The sequence below is a fragment of the Anastrepha ludens genome, chromosome 5 (assembly GCF_028408465.1).
Source record: "Anastrepha ludens isolate Willacy chromosome 5, idAnaLude1.1, whole genome shotgun sequence".
NCBI lineage: Eukaryota > Metazoa > Arthropoda > Insecta > Diptera > Tephritidae > Anastrepha > Anastrepha ludens.
Window position 1 is genome coordinate 78,493,083 of NC_071501.1, and position 17,394 is coordinate 78,510,476.

The 17,394-nt window shown below is 35.7% G+C and overlaps 1 protein-coding gene across 1 annotated transcript in view; it reads right to left on the minus strand.

The window, feature by feature from the left end:
- Positions 1 to 10,597: 10,597 nt before the first annotated feature.
- The window catches only part of LOC128863707 (uncharacterized), a 156,289-nt gene continuing 149,492 nt past the window's right edge, over positions 10,598 to 17,394 (minus strand). Inside the window, exons 6-7 of the mRNA XM_054102991.1 lie at positions 15,334 to 15,472; positions 10,598 to 11,312 (exon numbers count right to left, since the gene is read on the minus strand). Coding sequence (XP_053958966.1) covers positions 11,026 to 11,312; positions 15,334 to 15,472 — 426 coding nt within the window. The 3' untranslated portion in view covers positions 10,598 to 11,025. The remainder of the gene's footprint in view (positions 11,313 to 15,333; positions 15,473 to 17,394) is intronic.

A 17,394-nucleotide genomic window follows, 5' to 3' on the forward strand; every position in this document is an offset into this window, starting at 1 on the left:
TCCTGCGATAAAAGAAGGGATTCACGTTTTGGACAGAATTATAAATAAAATATTCTTTTAATATAATATATTACATAGTATAACCAATGCATATAATCGGAATTTTGGCAGAATAAAATACTGTATATCGTAACTGAAAAATAAAAAATTATGAAAATATTATTTTTTGCGAAAAAATAAATTCATTTTTTTCGACGCCGGTCCTTCCTGTGCGCGGTGCATCTAATAGCACCCAAAATTCCTGAACAGAATAGACAAAACCAAAATTGCACGTAATTTGCTGTTACAGTCTCAGCACCATAAACACCATTCCCAATTACAGCGGCCTGGTTTGTATTTTCGCCTTTATAACAGAAAAAATGTTAAATTTACAGAATTTTCTCTTTGTCGACTTCCAGAGTTTAGATTAGATGGGTTGGACAAGTCCAAGCACTCAGTCAGTAGACCACTTTACTACATCCGGATAGAAATCAGTAGAAAGAATAGAGATAGGAAAGATAGTAGGTGGATGGTAAAAACGGATAAATTAGTTTGAGGTCACTTTGTCCATACTCAGTACATCGCAAACCAATATCCTAAGTCTGATTCGGACAAATGCAGGACAGCTACGGAGAAAATGCTCTCAGGACAGGATAAGCATATCGGGCTGTCTACGACCCCCATGGTAGCCATATGCTGACCACAGACGTTGTGCCCTGTGATTACTCACACCAATACTCTCAGGTTCTTCCTGCTGAGTTTTAGGAGGAAGGTCGCTGTTTTCCTGTTTGGTTCTTTCACAAAGCACTTGGCTATTCTGCACGAGTTCAACTCAAACCAAAGACCTCTTTGAGTAGACCTCATGAAGTCGTCAATCCATAGGTGAATCGATGCGGAATTGACACCTAGAAAGGGTTCAGGGCCTACTGGCATGCTTGCAGAGCCTTCATTTGTCAATTTATCATCTAACTCGTTCCCTGTAATACAACAATGTCCAGGCACCCAAATAAGACTAACTTTGTTGTGTTTTGCAACACTGCTCACTTTTGTCTTAAATTCACCAACTAACTTCAAAGAGCAGTACGCCACATTCAATATGGTATAGACTTCCGTAAGGAATACCGTGGCCATCTGTCCTGTGGCATGGGAGTACTTAGTGTCTTCGTCTAAGTACCATCCGTCGGTGTAGAAAATGTGCTGATATCCCGTTAACAGGTTATCTGGACTTAACCATTGATCTCTATCTGGAATCAAAACATCATACTTCCTACCGAAGCTAACGACAGGCACCCAATTGCCCATGGGCATCGAGAACAGTGTGCATCGCTCCGACAACTGGTGGTATGTATATCTGACAGTGGCCAGTGCACTTCCAGTGTTAACATATAGTTGAATGGAACAAACAAAAACAGAAAACCATTTTTTTTTTGGCGTGAGCTGTCACCTTGACTGCGAGCATAAACTTCAAATTGCTTGAACGATACTTTACGAGATGTCGATCACTACAATCATCTACTGAGAAAATAATCGATTTCCATTTCCCCAAATAATATTTCAATTTTTCATTTCGAAATTATTCTACTTCTTTTTACCGTTTTTGCTGAAAACTTAAATTCGATTGCTTAAAAGAAAATATGGCTCAAGATCACCAAGATGCAGAATTGGCTTTGCTAGCAATTTAATGTCTTAAATCTTGATTTATTTGAGAAAAAATAATAATAAATTACTTCAACCAACCTGTTTTGTTTGTACATCAATTAATATAACTAATTAATAAAGACAATTTTAAATAAAACCAATATACATGCATGAATTATCATTTCGGGAGCGCGTCCTAATGTACAATCTACATATACATGATGTTTCCATCGATTTCTTGGAATTTTATTTTATTTTTCTAGGACGCTCTTGGAGAGATTTACGAATGTGACTTTTGAGGCATTTTTTGTACAAAAAAAATTAGGACATGGACTTCTTTCCATTTGCCAAAACCTTCGTCTTTTTATGATATCTATATCGTGGCTGTAGTATGAATTTTGTTACGAATTTTTAACTTCTTTAACATAACTGAAGCTAAAAAAATAGAGCTGACTTGCTGGAAAAAAATTGCAAGCGAGGCAGAGTTCCACTAAGCGCCTATTTTCATCATTTTTTGGAAGTTTCTATAAGTACATGTTTCCAGAAGTAAAATTTTGCTCGGATTAAGGAGTAAGATTTCATAAATTTATATGTAATATTTACAAAAAAATAATTTTCTAAACGCCTTTGGAGCAAGTGAAAAGCTATACTTAGTAACTAACAAACTGGATAAATTAAAGGAGGGAATAATTTAATTCTTTTCTAAAAATCTAAAAAATTAAGCTCGATGAATATTTTTATTAAGTTTTCGAACTTGCCACACCTCATACAAATTCATCTACAACAATCTAATCATAGGCCTTTACACACAAATTATTTTTTGATTTTAATAAACTTCACTTCGCGCGAAATTCAATTAATTTCCATACAATTCACATTAGTTTTTTGATGTTAGCAGACAAAAAGCCATTTCTTTCACTTCTGCAACAGTTGTAACTTAAATATATGATTTATATAGTTTTTTAAGCATTCCGTTTTTATTTTTTTTGTATTTTAAGTCTATCAGAGAGTAATAATTATTTTAACACTTACACTTAATTAGCTTTGTTTCGTTATTTCTTTTTTGCTTTTTTTTTTGGTTTTGTTTTGCTTTACACTGATATAGTTTTGTACTTTTAAAGTAATTCAAGTGTATGTACATACAACGATTGCGATTGTGTGCAGATGTGTAAATGTAGTATGAGCAGTAGGATATGTTTCTATTTACAAATTCATTGTCTCTTATGTCTGTATGTATATACGTATGTATTTATACAATAAAAGCCTTTGAATAGCATATGTACATTTTTGTATCTGCTTCACTTGCATTGAACAGTTGTTTCGACAAAAAAAAAACAAAAATAATTGAAGTAATTTAAAAAACTGTCTTTAGCTGCAAGCGGAGGTGCCACGTGCAGGTCATAAAATCAGTAGTTTTCGGAATTTCATTCCGCAACCACAACCATTAATGTTGATATCTCTTGAGTTTTGATTTTATACTACAATTTTATGAACCTCTTTTTTATTTGTAAAAAAACAAAAACTTGCACTAATAAGTTTTTTTTAATCTCTTAAACATATACGAGGTGTGTTCAAAAAGTATCGCGAATTTTGAATTCTCGCAGGTTACGTATATTCGAATCTCGATTTTTTTTTTGCGATATGTTGGTACTCATGTCTCTCACTCATGCCGACGAGTTCGGCCATCTTGAATGTTCAGTTAATTGTTGACAGCTGCTTTGCCTGCACGTGTTACGGCTCGTCTTCGATTTGTACCTATTCAAAAAGATGGATCAAAGAACCTGTATCAAATTTTGTGTGAAAAGCGAAATTATGTGCGCGGCTGCATTCCGAATGTTGACTGTGTCATACGGAGAAGCTACTTTGGACCAAAGCAACGTTTATCGGTGGTACAAAATGTTCTGAGAAGGCCGAGAAGATGTGAACGACGAAAAGCGTGCCGGACGCCCGAGCACTTCAACATATATATATACATATAATTGGCGCGTACATCATTTTTGGGTGTTTAACCGAGCTCCTCCTCCCATTTGTGATGTGTGTCTTAATGTTGTTCCACAAATGGAGGGACCTACAGTTTCAAGCCGGCACCGAACGGCAGATATTTTTATGAGCAGCTTTTTTCATGGCAGAAATACACTCGGAGGTTTGCCATTGCCTGCCGAGGGGCGACCCCTATTAGAAATATGTTTTTCTGAATTTTGGTGTTTTCATCGAGATTCGAACCAACGTTCTCTCTTTGAATTCCGAATTGTAATCACGCACCAACCCATTCGGCTACGGCGGCCAACAGACGATACAATTAATGAAGTGAAGAAAATGGTATTGGCCAATCGTCGAATCACCATTAGAAAAGTTGCTGACGACCCAGACATATGGATTGGCTAGTGGCATTCGATTTTTTTTAATGATTCTGCCATGAGACGGGTCGCCGCAAAATTCGTACCAAAACTGCGCAATTTCGACCAAAAGCAGCATCGCATGAACACTGCTAATGAGATGTTGGACTCTGTCCGCAACGACCCCAATTTGCTCCAGAGGGTGATGAATCGTAGGTATATGGTTATGACGTAAAAACCAAAACTCAATCATCGCAATGGAAGCTGCCGCACGAACTCAAACCGAAAAAAGCGCGCCAATTTCGGTCGAATGTAAAAATTTAGCTTACCGTTTTATTCGATTGCAGGGGCGTTGTGCATCATGAGTTTTTGCCACAGAGTAAAACGGTCAATAAGGAATATTACCTGCAATTTATGCGGAATTTGTGGAAAAACAAAAATTGGCTCTTGCATCATGATAACGCCTCTCTGTTCACACAGCGTTGCTTGTGCGCGACTTTTTGCCCAAAAGCAACACACTAATGATGCCACAACCACCGTATTCCCCAGATCTGGCCCCCTGTGACTTATTCTTGTTCCCGAAACTGAAGAGGCCCATGAAAGGGCGATGCTACGCTACGATTGACGGGATAAAGACGGCATCGAAGGAGAAACTGAACAAGATTTAAAAGAACTGAGGGATTACTTTGAAGGTGGCAAAATAGATATTAATGAATAAATAATGAAATAATTTTTGAAAAAAACACAAAATTCGCGATACTTTTTGAACACACCTCGTACTTTGGCAATGTCTATAGCTTTTCCGCCTTGATTAAGGCACCTCAATTGACAGTCAAGCAGCTTAGTACAAATTTGTTTCTGTAATCTCTCAACTGAAAATAATTGACTATTGAGATTTTCGTACTTCGAGAGGAGAATAAGAAAATGAAAGTATTGATGTCTTCAAAATCAATTTAAAAATTTAAATAAAAGTTTAAATTCACGAGTAGACTAATAAATTAATTAAAATTAAGGCTCAGAGTCATTTTGTGGCCCAGAAAAGTGTAGCTTCTCTTCCCTTATGCAGGAAGTAGAGCAAAGAATATCATACTGAAACAATTCACCAGGTTTAACGCAAGCAAAATAGGATGGGTAGCTTCAACTGGCAAGACTTTTCCTATATGTTTCAACGAAAAAAAAATGTTACAAGATTATCAAAATTATTTATATTTTCTCAAACTTTAACAAAAACAATTTATTTCTGATTATTCTGTTCTTGGTGATAAGCGAGAGTTTTTGTTCGCGGACTATTCCGTCTAATGAAGCAAAAGTGTTAAAAATTGAGAATCATCACAGAAACTCTGGCGGCAGTGCATACCATAGATGTCGCTAGGAGTATTTTTAAACCTTCCCAAATGTCCTGTTTTTTTTCGTCTGTCATCTGTCAATAATATTCAGTTCATTGTTTGTTACGTTTCATACAACAATGCATTTTTGTCGCTCTGAAAGATGTCGAATTTCGTGCCTTCAAACTACGATTTGCGGACATCGTGAAAACACTTGTGAAATGCTGTTCTCTCTGTTCAAAAGGAAGTCTTTTTCGCATCGAATCGTTACGGGTGATGAAAAATTGGTGTATTTCTCCAATCCCAAGCGTAAACGATCGTATGGCCCGCCCGGCCACAAGCCAAAAACAACGGCCAAACCAAATCGCTTTGTGTTTTCTGGGATCAGCGTGGTATGATTTGGAACGAGTTATTAAAACCAGGTGAAACAGTTGACGGTGCACGCTACCAACGACAATTGGACGATTTGAACAGCGCTATACACCGAAAACGCCCAGAATATACCGATCGGCGTCACAAAGTAATTTTTATTGATGACAATGCACCGCCACATCGACTAAGAGCGACCCGGGAATTGGTGGAGACGTACGATTGAGATCCGCTGGTGCATGCGGCTTACTCACCGGCCTTGGTGCCTTCCGATTATCATTTGTTTGCATTGATTGGCCACGCACTTTCCGAGCAGGGCTTCAATTCTCACGAAGAAGCCAAAAAATGGCTCGATGATTGGTTTGCGGCCAAAGACGGCCAATTTTTTTGGAGCGGCATACACAAATTGCCTGAGAGATGGGAAAAATGTGTCGCTGGCGATGGCTATTATTTTGAAGATTAAATTTGTGACAATTTTTTGTTAATAAACGTTTGAAATTGAAATAAGTCTCATTTCATAGGTATACATCGGGTATGCTAGGCATACAATAGATACTCCAATAGAACTTGCAGGTTCCGTAGGAACGAAGATGAAACCACCAAACAAATGATGGCAATGTGTCTATCACTAATATGTAAGCGGCACAAGTAATAGGGTGTAATAAATCTCATTAAAATATCAGAAATACTAACTTTATTGAGGAAGTTGGGCTCAGAAAAGTACTCCAAATCCATGAAGAGGCCACTTTCTTTCAGGGCGCAGTGCATAGTCCCGTTATAATAATAATCAATAATCCTAAAAAACAAAAGCGAATATTTAACTAAATAGGCTAATCTCACTTGATATGAAGCTGGATAACTTCAATCATTTTCGAAGTCCATGAGCCAATAATGAATGTAATTACTTACATGAAAGTAAGCGATATTCATGGTTTATGTGAAATGGGATAAAATTAACTGCGATATGGGTTTGAAGATATATTTTTTTATTATTGTAATTTTCTTGAAAAACTCTTTCATAGAAATTGGATGAGCACCCGATTGAAAGGAAGCAATTGTGCAAATAGAAATAAACTCCATCTCAGAATGACAAAGGATTGAAAATAATTTTTATTACTTTCTTTTGTAAATTTTTTTCCATAGAAATAGCCTGAGCGGCTAAGCGAAACGACACACTTTTTCAAATAGAAATCAACTCTATCTGAGAAGATGATTTGTTCAAGAAAACCATCCCAGCTTCCAGTGATGAAATTAATGAATAGTTCACATTGTTCTTCAATCTTGCAATTTGATAAATTGATTCAGCCTTGTGGCTCTGGTAATTCCTGGAAAGCGACACTCTTACTGGAAGTTCCTCAACGAAGCATTGTAGGAAAAAAAGAGGTTGTCTATAAAGTCGGTTTACTAACGATAGTTTAACATGACAACGTCATAAGAAAATATTGATGGAATGGTTGCAATTTTTTAAATTAAATTTTAATTTTATTTGTTTGATAGATATTTTGTATGGATATGGAGGAGGAGGTAAATGGAATCGCAATGGAATAGGTCAAGTTAAATTTACACAAACGTGAAAAATGACGAAACATTTATCAAATTCATAAAAGATATGTTCCATTTCGATTGTGCATCAGACGTTAATAAGTCAACAACACTAAGAGGCACCATCATCGATTTGCCTTTTTTAAGACACATTCCACTCGAAACCCTCCCTTTCGTTTCCTACTTTTCCTATTATCCTAGTATTCTCAACAGAGAAATGGTTCATTACCATTCACACAGCAAGAAGGCATATGCAAATACAAGTATGTGAATTTATATACCTACAAATGCGCATATACATACATATAGGAGAGAGCCTGTAGGAGAGAGCCAGGTGTCGAACGTTGCCGAACGCGGGGGCCGATTGAGCTCTTTGTCGTTCGTTCCGCGCTCTCGCTTGCAGTTCAAGCAAGGTAACGACCATTGAGCAAGATAACGACGGATGAGCAAGATAACGACACATTTTTTCGTGCGTGCAGCCAGCTAAATCGAATTATAAGACGTTATCACGTCAACAAATTTTTTTGTGATTTTCATAAATGCTTATTTTAAACACTGGGCTCAGCTCCTTTATCTAGCTGATTTAAAAATATTTAAAAAAAATGAAAAATCTGTCTGAGCGGTATATTTCAAAATGAGCTTACTATTTTTGGTTATTCGTTTTGCAGAATCAAGTTATCAATAAACTCAGATAAATATAGCTATGAAACAAAGCTTGTTAGTCTCAAGCGTCACTGGTGTCCTCTTATTCGATTTGAAATTTGCTTTGTACCCAGTAATAAAGCTAAGGATATTGGGGTTTTTTTCACTTTTCTTTCACATTTGCTGAACATCTGAATTACATTCCCTTTACAAGTATTTATGAAGTGAAATATCTCTGAATTCGAGTAGCTTGGCAAAACTTCTTTATAAGCTATCGAAGGCTCTAAATTGGAATAAGATTCGATATATGAAATCAGAGATGTTCACTTGAATAGAGTAGGACACTTTTTTTACAAAAGAAGAAAAAAAAATTCACGAAATTTCCTTCAACCCTCTTAGAATTAAATCAAAATAAAGAACAGAACAAAAAAATCCTTTTTCACAAATGAAAATATTTTCAGCGCTTATTTTTGCTTCTGTAAGTAGCTCAATGCCAAAACGTCAATGAAAACGGAAAGTTTTAATGATGGCTTGGGCCCCTTGGATGTTTGAAATTTGATGAAGTTACGAGTGATTTTCGAGTTTTAAATCCCAGCTATGAAAAATGCATTTCAAGGCTAGCTACTGAGGTTTAGAGCTATGCGCTACGCCGTATTTTAGGTCCCTCCGTATCAAGCGATGGATCTAAGTTAGGTTTAGGAAAGTGCAGTGAATAAAGTTGTATGGAAAAAAAACTTCCTACAATCATTCAGAGTATGAAAAGCCTTTATTATGGGCTATAACGGGTGGGCCATATAGCGTTTGCTTTTTGAACCACCTATTTTTTTGAGAATGGTAACACAAATGACATGTCGAATGTGTTCATAATTTACTTAAAGGTTTGACATTTACGAAATGTGACGCTATACGCTTGAACAAAATTGGGAAATATTGAAAACCTATTTATAAAGTGATGAGTCTTCTTCATCTTCTGTGAACCATTCAGAGACGATTGATGCTTTAAAACACGAAATCGAAGTTGCCATTCATGAAATTGGAATCGAAAATGTGCTTAAAAATTGGGTTGATCGAATGGCCTACTGTAAAGCCCGTCGTGGCAGTCATTTGAACGAAATTATATAATTTTTAATACCTGTAACACTAATTAAAAACATTAGCTGTCAACTGAAATATGAATAAAAAAATTAAAACTATTATCTATGAGAAGGTCAGTAGAATTTGGCCATATGTAGTACGTCGCCGCTAATAAAATAAAATTTTCTCACAAAGGGCCCGTTCACCAAGAGTACCACACAATCAAATACAGCACGGAAATCCGGGGTTAGAAAACTCTCGAATCAAGCCGAGTTCAAGCACTCCGTGAGACTATAGGCCTCTTCTTTTTGCCAAGCGTTAAGAAGTGGCGAATAATGAAGCAACTGGTATAAATCATTATATCTTGGTAGCGTTGGAAAAGAGCTGCCTAAAATTATAATATATTTGTTTGTAAACTAGTCAGTTATACCAGTTTTATGAGGTGTAACTATACTCAATCACTAAAACTCTACAAGGAAGTTGGTGCAAGTGTAGATATCTTCTCAGACAGTCAAGCAGCTATCACGGCCTTAGACTCCAACTCCATTTCATCCAAACTAGTCTTACAGTATAGAGAGTAACTAGAATAGTCTAGTCATTGGCTTGAAATTACATTGGTTCCTGGTCATAGAAACATACGGGGTAATGAAATAACAGATGAGCTAGCAAGCAGCGGTGGTGGCAGTCTCCACCCCACTCCACACAGTGAAAGCATCCATTGCTTCACACTATCATGCTTTAGCCGAAAGAAGGTGGAAGCAATTAACTACATGTATTACAACAAAGAACACATAGCCAGCATACAAAATTCAAAGGACGAATCACCTTTTAGGATGTTCTCGACCAAACATCTCACGCATTACTGCAATACTTACAGGCCATTGGAAAGTAGGGGATCATGTAGCTAGACTCAACTTCCCCTTCAATCCCATCTGCAGAAGCTGTCAATCGGAAGGGATGCAGGAAAGTCTTTTCCACTACCTATGTGAATGTTGAGGGTTAGCTAGGGCGCGCCTTCGCTCTTTCGGTAAGAATTTCTTACAGCCATTAATTTGATCTCAGACATCGAGATAAAGAACTTGCTGCTATACTCGGACCTCACTAAATGGATCTGACTTAGAAGCAAACAAAAACAAAAAAAACAAAAAAAAAAGGCATCATCACACGAGGACTGTGGTAGTGAAACGTTGCTGGTCGCTAATTAGCAGTATTATTTCAGTAGAAATACTCAACCACTTCAACAACAACAACATAACCATACTCGCTAGCAATGAATCTTGCTCGATAACTTTATTGTTGCTCTTACATGCAAGTTTTTCGCCGTAGTGAGCTGAGCAGATAGATAGCGAGCAGAGAAGTGGCAAATAGAAGAGGTCTAATGTATTGGAAATTAATTTTCTGTCATAAATATTTATTTATTTTTATACTTTCTATCTCAAAATTAAAGCAGTCAACTTTATATGTGTTGAAACTATCCTAAAATGCAGTGGATTTACAATTATGAAGTTTAAAAGCAACCAAAAATAATGTTTAACTAATAAAAATTTATTTTATAGGCTGAAATAAAATTAATATTTTTCAATTCTGTGAATAAATGTAAGTAAATAGATAATTTAGCTGTCAGAAAATATATGAAACAAATTCAAATAAGCCATCAATAATATTCAGCAAAGAACTCGCTCTCTACCTCTCACTTGGAAATCCAAAAAAAAATTAAAAATTAAAAATGCTTATTATATAAAAATTAGGTTACATCTTTTATCTTTAACATTATTTTATTTTCTACTTAAATTATTATTATTATATTTTAAAACTATCTTTACTTGGTTTTTACATTGCCATTGAAATGGCAAACACTTATAGCATTTGCAATTCAGTACAATTAGAGATGATCTAATCAAAAATTAAATGATTCGCAACGAAAAACGCGAATAGAATTAGTCCTCAACAATTTATGTATGCACGAGTAGACTGACAACAGCTGAGAACTTTCATTGCTTTTACTGTTGCCGTTGCCATTGCCATTGCTGTTGCTGCTCCTGCTACTGCTACTGCTACTGCTGCTGTTGCTGTTGTTGCTGTTGCAACGGCCATCACATTTAATATGTCAAAGCTAATTGTCATCTGCCAACCGAGTAAAACTTGTGTCTCCACCACCTCCAATAGCTGCAGTGATCATGACACGCCAGCAATCGATAGCCTCGTCGACGCATACTAATATTAAATTGGCAATATTGACACAGAAATGTTATTAACAGTGGCAGAGCAGCTGCTAAAGACGGCAGCGAGAGTAGGAGTAGCGTTGGCGTGAATTGCAGAAGTATCGAATATTGAGCGGCTAATGGAATGAACGTCGTGGCTGTTGATGTGGCTGCTGATGAGGTGCTGGCATCTTTAAGTTGATTATCTGAAATAACAAAAATGAGAACAGTTTGAAATTTTCAAAAGAGGAAAATAACGAGTAATGAATTTATCAACAAGAAGGAGAAGGACAGTTCAAAGTGTATGCTAATGAAAGGAAAATCAAGCGATACCCGATTTATTAATGCATAATAAATAATGCATTAAGGAATATGTCAATATAAATATATTACGGACACAAGAAAACAGTGTGCGTCAAAAGTTAAGGGCAAGTGTTTAAGTAAAAGTAAATAGTTTAAACAGTTTAAAAGTAATAGTGCAAGCGTTTTATTTGGGCTCGTTAGTATTTTTGTATTTTGTATTACAATACTTTTGTAAACATAAAAAGTTTTCAGACAGAAATGTTTAAAGAAAATTTAATAATTTTTAAAAATTTTACAATTAATATTAAATATAAGCACTAAGTCAGAGTCAGAGGAAAATAAAAATATATAATATAATAAGCAAAAACAACGTTTTTTTTTTTGAAATTCACCAATCGAAAAAGCACATTTTTGCGAGCATAAATTTTAACATTAAACTTTTGAATTTAGTTTTAGCAAATTTTTTATTTACTTATTTATTTATATTAAGGGGTTAAATACGTCCAGAATTTTCAAAAAATCGATTTTTTTTTTAATATTCCGAAAGCATAGTATTTTGTTAATATACTGTGAAATTTTCACGCGGAAATTTCCTATATCATAGCTTCTGCAGCATATTAACTAGGTAGAGAGCGATTCGCGCGCTCCTGCACCTCAAACTTTAAGGGGGGGGTAGGGTTTGAATTTTTTGAATTTTTTACAGAAATATGGCTTAAGATACTTTAATAAAATCAGTTGCATGTTATTGTACATCTTTTCAATAAGTTTTTAAAAGATATTAATAATAAAATATTGACAAATAAGCCCATGACAGAGTTTTTTTGGAGATATGTTTTTCGAGAGGTGCTCTGCGGTGCCAATCGGCATTCGTCGTAGAATCATCTGAAACTAAAAAAGTCGAATTTTTTAGTTAAAGTATGACGTAATGCTCCCCCCTACATTAATAAAATTTTTTTTTTTCATTTTTGTAGTTTTGGTGGCAAAAAAACGTAAAACGAGCATTTTTGGCGAAAAATTTCGCCATATTTGTAAGTGAAAAACAACCTTAAAAAAAAAAAATAAAAAAAAAACAGTGTAGGGGGGAGGTATTTTTGATTTAGAAAACGTGTGCCAAATTTGAAAAGAATCGGTTGAATAGTTTCGGAGTTGTGATTGGCACCGACTTTTAAGAAGTCGTTTCGGGAAAAACGCGTTTGAAAAAATGACTCTGAGAAATTATCGATGCTCCGCATTCGAGGTAGAGTGCCTACAAAGGCTATAACTTTGAGAGTTCTGCTCCGATCCACTTAAAATTTTGACACAACATTCTTGAAATGATTTACTATAAGATGAGTGAAGAAAAAAAATTTCGATTTTGCGACCCTACCTTAAACTCGTTTTTCTCGACACTACTTTTTCCGGCACGGTCTGCATGATAACTCATACAGTTTTTAAATTTTTGTTTTTTTACTATTTCTTTTTTAAATAACAATCTGTTAAATTTAAACAATAAGTAATTATTTTTAAAGTAGTATTGGAATTCTTTGCATGAAAATGATCCGGAATTCCATCGAAATATCGACTTGAGTGATGAGGCCCATTTCCACCTCGGTTGCTTCGTCAACAAACAAAATTGTCGGGTATAGGGCTCAGAAAATCCAAGAGTTATTGTTGAAAAGTCTCTCTATCCTCAACGAGTGAATGTTTGGTGCGGTTTATTGTCCGGCGGAGTCATTGGACCTTATTTTTCCGAAAATGAAGCTGGAGCAACAGTTACGGGAAATGAATTGCGCTATCGAGAGATGATTAACGATTTTTATGGTCGGAATTGAATGGCACTGATCTGCACAACGTTTGTTTTCAAGAAGACGGCGCTACGTGCCACACAAGCAACGAAACCATTGTTTGAATATCAAAATAACACCTCTTATTGGAAAACCCTATATTTTATTATTCAGCTAAAACCCTATAACAGGGTGGCTGATGAAAGCCGCTACCAAAAAAAAATTGAATAACTTTTTTTCTTTTTAAGTTATCTGTTCCATTTTTGTTTTAATTTGCTGATTGATCTTTAGAATTTATTAAAATGGATAACTGGGACACGCAAACAAGAATTTGGATAGTCCGCCGCTATCACGCACTGGAGTCCGTAGTTTTGGTACAGAGAGAGTACAGGCGGATGTTTGGCGGCGATCCCCCGAGCAGATGGACCATAATGAGACTGGTGAATAGTTTTGCTGAGCAAGGAACAGTCACAAGAAGGCCTTATCATCGAAACCCACCAGTTCGGACGGAGGAAACGATCGCTGCTGTAGCTGCAGCTATACAAAGCAATCCAAGGGTTTCAACAAGAAGCTTATCTGCTCAACTTGGTGTCAGCCGACAGTCTTTGCAAACAATAATGCAAAAAGATTTAAACTTATTTCCCTACAAAATTCAAATGGTTAACAAACTGAATGCAGCAGACTTGCCGATTCGCTTGGAATTTTGCCAGAAGATCCTGCAAATGGTGGAAGAAGACCAAAACATGTTAAACTGCCTTTTCATGTCTGATGAGGCCCATTTCGATTTAAACGGCAATGTGAACAAACCAAATTGTCGAATATGGAGTACTTCTAACCCACAGATACTCCACCAGACGGAATTGCATCCTCTTCGCGTGACAGTGTGGTGTGCGGTTTCTTCACGCTGTATTGTCGGGGCTTATTTTTTTGAAGAAAATGGTCACACCGTTACGGTTACTGGAGACCGTTATTTGAAAATGCTGAAAGAATTTTTCTATCCAGAACTACGCCAAAAGAGAATTCCTTTCAACTCTGTGTGGCTTCAACAAGATGGGACAACGTCTCACATAGCCCAGACTGTTATGACAGAGTTGCGACGAAAATTTCCCAATAAACTGATTTCAAGAAACTCCGAATTTCGTTGGCCCCCAGGTCGCCTGACCTTACTGCACCTGACTTTTTCTTGTGGGGTTTATGTAAACAAGAAGTTTATAAAACAAAGCCAATAAATTTGGATGAACTAAAATAATCCATTCGGGCAACAATTCCGGCTATTTCTGTCGCAACTCTCAAAGCAGCAATGAACAACTTTTTACTAAGATGCCGCACTTGTGTCAACGAGCATGGGGGGCATTTAAATTAAATTATTTTTAAAATTAGTTAAGCTACATTTAATAAAATTTAATGACCTTCAACTTGAAAAAAAAATAAATGAATTCCATACACTAAAAAAAAGTTATTTGAGTTTCTTAATGTAGCAAAATTCATCAGCCACACTGTATTTGGGATTTTTCATTTAAGCTTAAAAAATAGTAATAATAATAATAATACGTCTAATGAAATTTTATTAAATTTAGCAAGGGCACGCTTTAAGCGGCTAGTAATTTGCTTGAATTTTTTATAATTTTTTTCCGACTGTTTTCAGCAATTTATTATCTATTATTATTATATTGAAATAAATTTGTGGTAAAAAAAATGAGGAAAACCGTTTGCATAAAAATTAAAATAAACCAACACCAGTTTTTATGAATTTGAGTGCTTATTTGGAAGAAAACCGCATGAGCCGTGATCAAACCATATTTTTTTTAATTGAGACGGTTTTTTAATTAATCAAATTACACTCTAATCAAACTCTATTAGGCTATAAAGCTGGAGACTCTAAAATTTTACGTTAATAAACTCAAAACTTTGCCGCAAATTCGTTTAATTCTTTGTTATTTCGTATAAAGGTTGAAAGTCTCATTTTCATGGTTTCGGTTAAAGAATGTAGTAAATATAAGCAGTAGTAAGAAGTGAAATTAAAAAGAATTTTAACTGAAAGACATGAAACAAAATTATTAAGCTCTCTGTTACTGTTATTAAGCACTGTAGTGGCTGTGAATTTAAACTTTGCTACTTGACAAATCCTAACTCTTTCCGGTCTGTGGTGTATTTTACTTACCTTCTAATGTTTTGTCGCGCAATCTTGATTTTGCTACAACGGTTTCACGCGATTCAAGCACCGGTATCTTCTGATGCTTTTCATTTGCTACACTCTCTTCATTGCTCTGCCAATAAACCGACGATATTTTGGCCACACACTGTAAAATGTAAATAAAAACAAGAATTCCTTAATCAATTGCTAAGATGGAATGATGTTGAAAATGTAATGTAATTCAATTAAGTTCATGTAATCGCACACTAGTATCTCACCCACTCCACACACACACACACACATATACACAAACAAATGCTGGGTTGATGCTATTTATATTTACTTAAATAAGATTGCCACTAAAGAAAGCTTGAAATATAAATTTCTTCATTTCGACAGCTACTAAGTTACACAAACACTCATGAGTAGCTAGCCAGTGCCAATACTACTGTACACACACTCTAACTTGTATGTAGCATTCAAGCAACATTCATCGTCGCATTCACAAATTTCCGTTCCTGTACTTGCACATTTCGCTGGCCCACTTTTATTACTACAGCAAACAAGTGGAAAAGTAATAAAAGAAAATACAGTGTAAACATTGCAGGCATCTCAAATAGTACAATACGTGTCGCATGTATAATGCATAGCCTTCCTACTTACTTGCCTAGTGATTTTGAGCAAATGTTACGTATACGCCACACTGTACCTACACGGGCACTGTTTGTCACCTACGCACAGTTTGTCAAGAAAGTGTTTTTATAGGAGTCAGTTTACTGTTAGTTCTTAATTTCAGTGCATAAATATATTTCTGTATTAAAATTAAATTCTTTTGCACATTCGCATAGTTATTTATCGTATTTTGACCTACAAGTATGGCCAGAGTGGTCAAAGTTTTGTAATAATATATATCTATTATCATATCACATTTTTGTACTTATCAATTGTATCAAAATTTTAGTGTGCTAAATTTTCATATAAACTGACGGGGAAACTTAACTTCAAAACACTACGTCCACTATCTCTAGTGAACCGTTATGGTTATAAAGCATGCACTGTATTCGTGTGTCGTAAAGGTGAAGACTACAAGATTTCAACTTCGAGAGAGAGAGGTTCTATGCTCAAGGTCTCGATCTCTTTTATCGATAACAATTTAGCGCCAAGCCAAGATAACATATGGAAATTTTTCGAAATTATTTCATAATTTTATTATTACTAAAATACTTAAGCAAAATTTTCAATAACATTAAGGTAAGTGTTAAATATAATAATTATTCAGATTAAATAAACTAAATTTAAAAAAATAGAAATAAAAAAAATTGTAGTTTTAAAATAGACATCTTGAATTTGTGCAACTACAGGGAGGGCCATATAGCGTTTGCTTTTTGAACCACCTATTTATTTGAGAATGGTAACACAAATGACATGTCAAATGAGTTCATAATTTACTTAAAGGTTTGACATTTACGAAATGGGACGCTATACGCTTGAACAAAATGAGGAAATATTGAAAACCTATTTCCAAAGTATTGAGCCTTCTTCTTCTTTTCTGATTTTCACTTCTACGTCAATAAGCACTGGCTACATCAATAAGCAAAATTGTCGGATTTGGGGCTCAGAAAATCCATGCGTTTCTGTAGAGAAGCAAATGTATCCACAACGAGCCACTGTTTGTTGTGGTTTTTGGTCTGGCGGCATCATCGGGCCATTTTTTTCGAAAATGAGCGGGGAGCCGCGGTTATAGTAAATGGCGAACGTTACCGTGACATGCTCAACGAGCTTTTGTTTCCGAAAATTGAAGAGGATGACAACGACGACATTTGGTTTCAACAGGACGGTGCAACTTGTCACACTGCCAAAGTTACACTCGAACTTTTGGCTCCCGTTTTTGAAAACCGAATAATCAGCCGAAATTCCGATATCAATTGGCCGCCTCGGAGCTGTGATTTAAGCCCGTTGGGCTATTTTTTGTGGGGAGCCGTTAAGGACAAATGCTATGCGGACCATCCAGAGACGATTGATGCTTTAAAACACGAAATCGAAGTTGCCTTTCATGAAATTGGAGTCCAAACAATCGAAAATGTGCTT